This window comes from Leptopilina boulardi, unplaced genomic scaffold (assembly GCF_019393585.1).
Source record: "Leptopilina boulardi isolate dan_hultmark-lab unplaced genomic scaffold, ZJU_Lbou_2.1 LbouV2_122, whole genome shotgun sequence".
NCBI classification, from domain to species: Eukaryota; Metazoa; Arthropoda; class Insecta; order Hymenoptera; family Figitidae; genus Leptopilina; species Leptopilina boulardi.
Window position 1 is genome coordinate 173,673 of NW_026137666.1, and position 12,375 is coordinate 186,047.

Here is a 12,375-nt window from a genome sequence, read left to right on the forward strand (position 1 = left end):
TAGATTCTCTCAATTCGTGATAAAATATAAATATTGAGGTTAGAAAAGTTTGTTTACTAATCAAATTTTACATTTTAACAACATTATTAAACAATATCCAGTATGCATGTTATTAAAAAGATATAAAATATATATTTTAAGTGGGAATTACCACAGCAGTAAAAGATTTCAAGTTAGTAAATAAACACCCCTAACCTCAAAATTTATATTTTATCACGAATTCAGAGAATCTATAAATGCAATTGAATCAAATATATAACAAAATTAATTATCAACACACATTTTAATTTTATTATATCTCAACAAGCGTTTTCCATGTTTAAAGTATGAATAAAATTGATAAAAGTGGAAACAAATTTTCTTCCCCATAAGAATAACATTGTATCGTTTGTTTGTTGTCCCTCCAGGCCTCTGACGTCACAAGTGACAGAGCCTAATCTCTGATACAGCCGAGCTGTGAACGCTCCATAAACTTTATGCGAGTCAAGATGGATACTTCCATGGTAAGGATATGATTGGTTGACTTTTTTTACTTGCGTGTGGCGAAACCTGACTATGTGAATCATAACCTGTCAGTGACCTGCAAATGCATGCACATGTTATACGTTCACGTGTATATTTATTATTTCTTCATGGTTATGTTCCACAAGAATTCATAATCTTCTTAATGGCAATTTGAAATAGATTTCAATTTTAAAAGTTAATGAAATTTTGCTAGCTATGGAGAAATCAATTACAAAAACTGCAAGCAAACAAGAAATTTGTCCAAAGCATTTAAAACTTATTGAGGCAGTTTCAGATCTTGATGGAAAGCAAAGGTAAATAAAATTGCAATTCTAATGTTCAACTAACTACTTAGTCGTAAAAGTTTAATAAATTACTAAGAAATTAATAGAACGATAGAAGATCAATATAATACATTATTAATACGAAGTAGCTAAACGTCCATCTAGGTGGATAAGAAACCTCCAAAACATTGTTTGTCTTATCATTTCTGGCCGTAGACTAAAAAATTTATATATCCGATTTTTATACAACTACAAATCGGAAATGTGTACAGAATTTCTTTTTAAATGTATTGTTCAAGTAAGAGACAGTTTCTGTATAAAATTATTTTCAATTTATCTGCCTTTACTGAAAAAGACATACATATTTTTATAATGTTGATTAGATATGCTTATAAATTTTTGTATATAAGGGCAATTCCACGTGAAATTTACCTATAACATTTTAAATTCGGTAAATATTTATTTTATCTTTGTAGAAAAAAAGGGTTTACATATTATTTTATTTTTTTTTTATAGGGTGACTGCCCCAGTGAATGAACATGCACCAATAAATGAACATTCCTCTGAAAAGTACATATAACTAAGGCTAAAAATTATTATTTAATAAAAGAATGGTACATTAATTATTTAAAAGGTTCTTTTTATTAAAAAACATAAAAATTATGAAAAATCATTTTAAAATAATTTTACAATAAAATAAATTTTAAAGGAATACCCGATTTTGCGATCTAGAATCAGAATAATAATTACATTACAGAGAGCGCACTCAAAATTAAAACATTTTTTTAAAATATAATTCTTTCATAAAATATATAAAATAGGTTATCATTAAATTTGTTGAGCTTTAAAGTTTCATTATCAATCCTTTTTTTAAAAAAATATTTATATTACTGAAAGTTTTAAACTGCTCAAACAGTGGTACATTTTTTTTCAATGATTCAGTAAATAGCCACTGTTCATTCACTGGTGCAAACAGTTTTTATCTTTTGATCCAGTGAATGAACACTCACTTTAAATCCATATAAAGAATTCTTTTCAAAGAATCTTTGTATAATTACATTTACATATTATAATTATAATATAATATAATTATATTTAGTTTATTTATTTATTATATTTAGTTTGAAATACATTTACGAATTACATTTAAATATATATATATTTCATTTACGCTGTTTTATTAACCCTAAAAGTTTTACTTTAACATTAAAAATGGCCACTATCTGATTTATAAGTATCGAAAATATTTTAAAGATTATATTTGATGTCACTTCTTTGTTTAAAAGGTAATAAAGAATAAATCTTTTTAAATTTTCAAAATATTTGAAGTAGCAAATGATCTAAAAATAACGAGTGTTCATTCACTGATTTACCATGTTCATTCACTGGTGTTTTCATCAATTTTTTATATTTTTATTAATTATTAAGTTCTGGTTATTTTATTTAAAAAAGAAAAAATGTTATTAAAAAATTAGAGTATTCTAGAATACAGTACTACATTTTTTAGCTGTCATTGAACTACCGTTTAAAAATAACAACTAGACAAAGTTGCTAAAATCACTATTTGTTCATTCACTGGGGCAGTCACCCTAATGACATCTAACTCTAAAAGTATTGGATTTAGGAATTATCACTAAGATACGAAAAAGTTTCAGTTTTTCATCGACTTTCAAAATATATTAACTAAAAAAAATTGAATTTGTTTAAAAAAATGCATTTGAAATACATTTTGTTCTAATTTCTTATAAAATGGGAAAATGTTGCAAAATTTACAAAACAGTGCAATAAAACGGAATTTAATGACTGAAATGTTTGATTTTTATTATTTTCATTAAAAAATATTTTAATTAAATAATTACACTGAAAGAAAATTATTATTAAAATGTACAAAAACTTGTATTACATTGTAATATATTTTATTTCAATTTAAGGAAATTTGCACTTTTATTAAAATACTAGCTTTCGTACCCGCCTTCGGCGGGAGAGAAATCTCATGGTGTGCGCCCAACAGTATTTTCGTGCAAATAATTTTTTGTATAGATAGTTGATTGTTATTAAAAACTTGAACTAATAATTTCACAAATTTGTTAAATTTTAAATCTAAAAAACACATACTAAAAATATACTAACCTTTTATTTTTCTTTATCAACATCGTAATTAATGATTTCAAATGTTTTGAATCTCTAACAGATTACCATGATTAATTTGATTTCGTTTAAGCCTTGTTTTGATAATTCTCGAACCAAATTTTTCAAACAGCATCATTATTCTATTACCTTTTTTCATTTTTAGATTCTTTATTTCTTAAAAAGAAACATTATTTAAGAAGTTTTATGTTCTAAGCTATATATATATATATATATACAAATAGACTGGTATTTAGCCAATTTCATTGAAACTAATTTGATCATTTTCTTTCTGTTTCAAATTTATTTAAATTAAATATATATATATTGAATACTTATATAAAAGCATTCAAACGTGTTGACAAAATAAGACAGTCAATTGCGGGAAGGAAGATAGCAAATAATCAGTTGAGACAAAATCGAAACAGCATTATAAAATTTTATTTAAATAATTATTTTCAAATTTTAATTTCTTATACTTTTTTTATAACTTAAAATCTTTTAATATTATTTAAACTATAATATTAAAATAAAAATCTATAACCCGAAAACAATAATTATAAAAAGGTTGTTACTAAAAAAACATTTTTTCATTTCTTTATCTTTGTCATGTTTTTTAATTCTAAAGTTAAAATTTGATTAATTGGACTCAAAAACATAGCTCAGAAAGGTTTAGTAAAATATAACAGAAATCAAATTTAAAAAATTTGATTTTTGGAATTTTTCTTCACAATTTTAAATCTATTAGTTATTTTCTCAATTTTAAGGTAAAAATGCGATTAATTAACCTCAAAAAACTTCTAAAAAAAGTCTAGTAAAAATAAGCGAAAAATAAAAAATTTTAAAATTTCGATTTTTACAAAATGTGCCATAACTTCCGTTCAAGTTAATATTTTTTAATGGAGTATGGCTAAGATTTTAAGTTAGTCTAATACCTAAAAGTCTGCCAAGTTTCACTTAAATCGGTCAAGCCGTTTATGCGTGATTGGCGAACAAAATATTGTGCAGACAGACAGACAGAATTTTTTTTAATGCTATTTTTAGAATCCTTATGACTTGAAACGAACAATTATACATGAATTTTTAAGTTCTAAGCAATGTACAGACAAAAGTCTAATTTTATTAATATAGATAACGTAGCTTCTTACAATTTGAAAAATTTTATATGAAAAATTCGGAATGTTTGGAAGAAAGGGAAAAAAAGAAAAGAAACTTCGGCTACTGTTGCTCAGTTCCGTCATTTTTAAATTTGTCTCATGGGTCATTCCAATTACCACATCACGGCGATTGGAAGAACACAAACGCACACATACATAAACGGTAGATACACAGATTATTTTACTTATACATAGACGCTCGCAAACCTATACTAATACGCATATATATATATATATATATATATATATATATTTATACACTGAGCAATGGAGTTTTTTTTAGCAAATGTGAGAAAAAGATTTACTTGTAGAATATCTTAATACGAAAATAATTTAATAGGATATGAACTAATGCAAATTGTGTAATTTTAAAATGGTCATTTTTGAGTATGAATTTTTAATTCAAATTAGTTATAAATAATATTTTTTCATATACGTGTAAATTTATCATAGTATCGGATTCAATCAGGACATTTCGGGTTAAACACGAAGTCGAACTCGGTTGAAGTCGGAAATAGTCGGGGAAGTCCGACACTTTTCATATAAAATTTTACAACACGGAGGAATAGTAAGGAGACCGATCTCTGCGTTTGAAAATGTCAGAAAAACATGTACGATAAGTGCCAGGTTCAGTGCATTGTACTCAACTGGCCAAAGCAGTTGAGCATGCGCATTGGACCTCAATTTTGACAGATGAAAAGTGTGGTTATGCGATATACATATATGTCACAAAAAAAATTTTAGTGTTCAGTGTTTATTTCAGAAATTTTATTTACCATTGCGATATTGTATCTCCAAAATCATGTTTAAGTATATAAAATAAACATTAATAATAATTATTAAAATAATAACATAACAATAACACATAACCCCTTCATCACAACACGCATGGAAGACTTGAGAAATATACGTCAGCCAGATCTCACTCGCACACTTTTTGCGAGAGAAAGAGACAGCACATGGCTAATGCGCATGCTCAGCTACTTTGGTGGTTGAGTAAAATGCAGTGAAACTGGCATTTATCGTACATGTTTTTCTGACATTTTCAGAAGCGCTACTACAGCAAGATCGGTCTCCTTACTATTCGTCCGTGTTTTACAAATAGTCAAATAAGTTTCCTAAATGGCTGATATCCAGTGTTGTCAGATGCCTATGGCGCTTTCCCCCTAGATCACTAGATATTTTCCACTAAAAGTAAATTTTTTCCACTAAAAATTTTTTTCCCTAATTTTCACTAGAAAAATAAAAAAAAATAAATAGAAAACGTAAAAATCTTTAACTCAACGCAAAATTAAAAATTTTTGACACTAATTATGCAAAAGTTATTTAAACTTAGAGAATCGTTTAATAAAATTTAATATAGTTCAATGTAATAAATATATAACAATAATGATAGACATTTTTTTGGAATTTCATTTATTTAAATATTAATTCCAGTTAAAATTTATTTATAAAATTTATGAACTTAAGAACATGAAATAGACATTGCATTAATAAAATAAGCTTCACAAATAAACTGTACTGTGACTGTACTAAACAGCAGTGCAGGGCTTGGGACGTAGAAGAGCATCCTTTCTTATAGAACTGTGTGACTAATTTTGATTGTCCCAGTCTGAACATTTGCTGAATCTCCATCAGTATAACCGCTCAAATTCACTTGAATAGTTTAAACTTAGTGACCACACTTTTAATACTTCAGATACAATTTACGTAGAAAAAATGACATTTAGGTAAAAACACTAAAAAAACCACGAAAGAAAAAAAAGATACTAAATTTCCTACTAAAATATTTCTCTCACTAAAAATGTTACTGAAGGACCAAAATCTTACTAAATTTAGTGGGAAAACCACTAACTTGGCAACACTGCTGATATCGAATTGCGTGCGCTTGGTTGAATTGCGTCTCAAGGGATGGCAGGTATAGGTTGAAATGCGTGCCATGGGTAACCCTAATATACTCGAATTGCGTGCGGTGGTCGTTGTCCTATATAAATAATTTTAGGTTACACATTTCCCTTCGCACTCTACAAGCCAACGCAAAATAGATTCTCTGTTTGCGTTTTGCAAGGTTCTTTTCCCGTGCAGAAATTTCCCTACTTAGTTTTACTTTGAGTAAGGCTCTCTCATGGCCCTTACCAGTTTTTCCACAAGTCTGGCATTTCCCAGATTAAACGACTTACTTGGTTATGCCATGTTTGCAATATAACCTAGAAAACTACATTACCAAGGCAGTGGAAAGGCCCTTGCCAGTTTGTCCACAAATATGGCATTCCTTAGAGCAACTCGGTCTTGCCATGGTTTTATGACATAACCTCAAAATAAAAAGTCATTTTTAACACCAAATAAAACTATAATAAAATTAAATTTCCATGCAAAATATTTTACCTAGTAATAATTATTTAATAATAATATTTATGAATTTTAAATTATTTAAATAACAATTAATTAAGTTATTAAAATTATTAATTTTTTAAAAAATTAAAGAAAAATTAAGTTAATTTTTAAAAAAAATTTAACAATTTTAATCTAAGAATTTTATCAACAACTCAAAAGAAATAAGTGATTTTTTCTTTACAAAAAATAAAATTTATTTGTCTTTTTTTTACTATATTATCTATATTTTAGATAATAAGAAAAATTATGTTCCTAAGTGGATCATGGAATTATAGAAATCTCATGGAATTTCTGATCGTATCATGGAATTTTTTCAATTCCATGATCTAAGACTCCAATTTACACGTTCGTTGAAAATGATACCCATTTTTAGTATTTTAATTCGTCATAATTTATATTTATAGTGAGTTTTAAAGTATCATGGAAATTTTATCATTTATCACCTAGAAATCATGGAAAAATCATGGAATTTCGCGAAGAGAAATTTGTAGAAACCCTGTCCAGGCTTAGAACTGGCAGCAGTAATGCAATAATCCTTTGTCATTTGTTAAATAAATAAGTGAATAAAAGCAGCAATAGCGCCTTGCGCATATAGCTATACGAAGGCGATTTGGGAGGGAACGGCACGCAACTCAAATACAGCAAACGGCACGCAATTTAAGGAGGTACCACCTATTATCGAATAAACAAGCAGTTTTTGGTAAAACTTGATACACTACTAAATAAATCTTCTAAAATTCTGTAGTTAAATTTTTGAGACCTGTAGGTTCCGGAGAAAAAAGTTCTGATCGATTTATTTTTTCACTGTTCAACATTGATTCTTATGGGAATTCATTACTTTGTCACATATATTTTCATACTATGAAATATTAAACAAACAAATGTTGATCAAAGTTTGTATAGTTAAAGACAGATATGCAATAAACCGGTATTGTATTTAAAAAAGGACAATAGGTTCCTGTGAGAGTTCAAAATAGTTCATTTATAAATTTTTTTCCACTTTTTGTGATACACAAAAGATAACTTGAAACATCTGGCAACACGGCATTTCGCGTCTTCACGGTTTCCACCGTGCGCGTGCGCTTGTCAAAGTTTTGAGGTTATGCGCGCGTTATTTCAAATTTTGATTTCTGGGAAAAGAATAAAATGTTCAAATTAAAAACTGAAATTCTATTAGTTAATAAAATTTTTATTATTAACTTGAAAAATATGACAAACACATAATATTTTTAGAAATTAAAGCTTATAAATAAAATAAATCATGGAAAATAACATATAATATTAAGTAATTTAATATAATAATATATTATATTGATATTATAATTTTATAATTTATAATTCTATAATAATAATTATAATATTAATATAATTAATTAAAAAATTAAGTTACGCGACAATACAAAACAACAGTTGTTGACAACGTACATAACGTGAGTTGCAGTGTTGCCAGACGTTTCAAAATACCGAGCAAGTCAAATCAGACAAAAATGGTTATTGCTTTTACTAGTTCAGTGAAGGGATGGAACCTCCTTAAACACAGGGAGGGAAGGATCGGGACGCAATTCGAACAAAAATGGATCATACCTGAAAAATCGGACGCAATTCGAAATCACCGGTAGAAAAGGTCACGGATGTTTTAATTCTTACCTGCAGCGCTTTAAGAAGGGATAGACTGAGGAGTATGCTTACTGCTAGTTCCCTGTGGACAACGCAGAGCACACCCTCTTTGCCTGCAGTAGATGGGACTTGGAGAGGCAGGCCATGTTCACCGGTGTAAACGCTACAGTTACACCGGAGAATATGGTAGCGTTGATAATCCAGTCCCTGAAAAACTGGCGGCTCATCGAGACCTTTATCATCTCTGTTATGATGAGAAAGGATCTCGATGGCCGCAGGAAGGCGTAATTGACATGCACTTATTTATTATTTATTTTTTTAAATTTTTATTGTCTTTTTACAAATTTATGTTTATTTTGTGTTCCATTTATTTCCGTCTTTTACAGTTTTATTTATATTTTATGTGTTTATCTGTCTTTTTACAATTTTATTTTTGACTTTGTTTATTTTACTTTTTATTGACTTTTTATTGTTTTCTTTTCTGGTGTGCTGTTAATTCCGCTTTGACATTGATTTTTGTTTTATTTTTAAAATTAATAACGCAGGATGTCCGTAGGACTGGACGAAGAGTGGGAGCGCCACCCTCGAAGGCTAAAGTCTTCACGACAGTACCGAGGGTGGATGAAGGGCTCCCAAGAAGGGTTGACGGGTTTTGGTGGGTTGGGGCTGGTAGTTGTTCGACAGCTTATTTTGTTTAGTGTTCTCCTTGTTTTTTACCAACCCCACATAACCATGGCATACGGAAGCCAAGGTATCTGTATACAGATTTCCCAAAAGTCCCTAAGCAAAAAAAGTACATATTTAATAATAATTTTTTTTATTTAATATTTATATCCTTCATTAATTTTTCGTTAATCCACTTGCAGTAGTATTTAATTATTTATATTAAAAAAATTAATTAAAACTTAACATAATCCTAAAATTTACTTGGCTAACGTTCATTTCAAGAATTGTTTCGATGGTTAAGATAATTTTTGCTAAGCGTAACTTTTTGCATCGAAAATGTTTTTGTTGGGATTTAAATTTATCTAAATTATCTAAAATTAATCTTTTATTATATTATCTATTACTTCATTTTATGTAAGTTATCTTACTTTTTCACATTTCATAATTTAAATAAAAAATATTCTAAAAAATATGTCTTTTTCTTCAATTTTCAACGGTGGAGCACAACTCTTCACTGTTTTTAAAAGTCATGAAACTAGTATTTTCGAAAAACAAGCGAAATTTCTATTTCCGTTCTGAAATTTAATTAATCAATTATGCCAAAAGTTGTGTTTATGAGTGTACTGAAAGTTCTATATAATAGAATAGTGAAAAAAAATTTATTTAATAGTTTTGATCGAAAAACAAAACCTGGAGCATAACTCCCCACTCTCCCCTAAATTCTATTGGTTTTTAATCTTCCTGTCCTCCATATTGGATCTGACATTTTCAGTTTTGAAAAACTAACATCAGATTTGATTTCAGCGATCTTTAAAACCACCGAGTAACGAGTTTCAAATGAAACTGACTTCATATTCGTAATTAGTAACTCCAAATACAACCCCAGTGATGAGTTTCAAGTGAATTTCAAAATAGGTCACTTTTGAGAAGACATATTGGATTTTCAAATTCATAATTTTTGACCTTAAATTCGGATTTAGCGTTGAAAATACCTTAAATAACGTCAGTATGATTTTTTTCAAAGTTTTTTGTAAATACTTGTATAGACGTATCTCACAGTCAAGAGGTTAAAGGGGGAAACTCGTGTAAATGCACATTTTTCAGGATTTTTTTTTAAAATTGTGAAAGTTTATTGAATTAAAGTAAAGCATACCTTAAAATACATAATATAAGCTTTATAAAAAATTTGATTTTGCGCCGTGCAGCCTGAAGGTCACAAATCTCAACTAAAATCAAAATTTTTACAGTTAAAATACGCATATACTCTTTGCATGACAAAAAGAAAACTAAAAAAAAATTTTTTTTGAAATTTTGGGACCATTTTGAAAAAAATTACTTTTTTTTATAAACAATGTTCATAAACAATTGTTAAAAAAAAATTTTTTTTAAACGGAGCTCGTCATGCAATAGCCAGTAAGATAAAGAAGAAACACGTTTCGAGAAAAACGCGTTTAAAATTTTCGATACATAAAAGTAGTGTTTTAACTATTGCCTTCAAGACGTTATGTATTCGAAAATAACTATTGCACTAAAACCACAGTATACTATAACTTGCTTATGGTGCTTGCTAATGACAATTAATAAAATTATATTGCCATAAACCGAAAGAATAGAGAGATCTCGTGCTCATCGTTAACTGCATTTGGTAGCATCTGACCCACGTGAAAATATTCCCGGGAATTTTTTCCCGAGAAATTCCCGGGAATTGAGCAGAATAAAGTTAAAATGTTTTCGTGAGAACTTTTATGAATTTCATGGGAATTTTTCATAAATTTTCCAAATAAATTTCAGTTTCCGATTGACCTATTTTGGATCTTTTTTCTATCAAATAGAACAGAATTATTATAGAATATTCTAACAAAGTTTTAGATGTCTTTAAACGGCATCTATTTGCGAATTTAAAAACGTATTAAATTGAAAATTCTAAATTTTGAAAATGAGCAATCTCTAGACGGTAGAAAGTGTTCATGTTCCTAATGAACACAAAATGTTACTCTAAATGAACAGTGCAACACAACTTTACAGCGATATTTTGATTTAATTAAATACTGAAAAATGTTTCATTTTTAATTTTAATTTAGTAATATTCACCTTATTGTTAAACAGTCAGTAAAAGAATAATAATAATAATTAACAGATTAATCTGTTAATTATTATTATTATTAAAAAATATGATAAAATCAACTGAGATTTTCGTTCAGTGTAGAATTTTTTCGTATATTGTCTACAGTGTATATAATTATAAATTTTTTTAAACTTGAATTAAATATTTTGAAATTGTCAACAAACGAATTTATTTATTTTTTAAATCTTTAAGAAATACTAACTTATTGAATTAAATGCTTAGAAGAAAATTTATCAATAAATAAATAATGTTTATTTTTTGCTCAATTAATAAATAATTTTGTTTTCATTTTTATTTTATTTATTTATTCAAATATTCGGGACAAGCCCTTTTGTACATAAGTACTCCTAAAACTAAGTAGTATTGCATAAGTTACAATATCTGAAATCATTCAACATTATCGTGCTAGTTGGATTGATAAACAGTCAAATTTGATCGAGTGTAAGTCAGCATAACAATAAGGTGAATATCCAAATCGTCCTTACGTTATTGTCCCTCTAACTGTATTTAAGTCATATTAAGGGACTTTCGGTTTTGTATTGATTTTTATTCCATAACTAATAAGGAATTTTTATCAGATTGAACTTCCTGAGAAATATCGTTTTATATATGTCTCATTATTTTTCAAATATTTAAAATTAATATATACTTTTCAGAATAAAAGAATCAAAGTGCAGTGAACCCAGCTTAGAAATATCAGAATTTCATTTAGTTAAAAGTGGAATTAGTGATAAGAATAAAATAGAAATCTCTGATTTCGCAAAAAACTCATGTCGAAAAGGTCAACAATTAAAAATTGCTAAGGTTTTTAATGCATCCAAAAATCGTGAAGTTTTGCCAAAACTTTTAGAAAAACCTGTTATAGAAAAGGTAAGAAATTTTAATAATTTTATCTTAGTACATTAAAAAATAAAATTTTCTTGAAACATACGTTGAGCAATAGATAGCGTTCTAAAGCTCTTTGTGAATATCTTTTTATCATTTTACTCATTTTACTTACACGGACGATGGACAGATTTTGTCGTGAAATCAGTTCAAATTTAAAAAATACATAAAACAAAAACGAATTAGTTATTGAATAAAAACTTTCAGATAAAATGCCCCATAAATTAAAAAACCTAAAAAAATTAGTTCTTTTGTTTGGTCAACCTCGTCTTTTTTTATACGATTTAAGCTTCTTTGGTTTGTTTTACGCACTATCCTGTTAAATTACGAAAAAAAAGTTTAAAACACAATTACAACGAAAATAATAAAATATATCGGCGTATCACTTACCCACGTTCTTTGTTTCATTTAGTCATACCCGTAATTGTTATTTAAAAGATCTCTTAACGGAGAAGAACGATAAATATTGTAAAATCACGATCAGATTCGTGTTTAATGTACACAAATTAGGTATACTACTTACTGGTCTGATTATGTATTGTAAAAAAAAGTTGAAAAAGTTTATAATTCTAAAAATCAAAAAAAATGTTCGAATTTCTCGTACAGGCATGTGTAC

The 12,375-nt window shown here is 27.7% G+C and overlaps 1 protein-coding gene across 1 annotated transcript in view; it reads left to right on the forward strand.

The window, feature by feature from the left end:
- Positions 1–546: 546 nt before the first annotated feature.
- Positions 547–12,375, forward strand: part of LOC127286665 (U3 small nucleolar RNA-associated protein 14 homolog A) — a 45,052-nt gene continuing 33,223 nt past the window's right edge. Inside the window, exons 1-2 of the mRNA XM_051313174.1 lie at positions 547–818; positions 11,531–11,744. Coding sequence (XP_051169131.1) covers positions 721–818; positions 11,531–11,744 — 312 coding nt within the window. The 5' untranslated portion in view covers positions 547–720. The remainder of the gene's footprint in view (positions 819–11,530; positions 11,745–12,375) is intronic.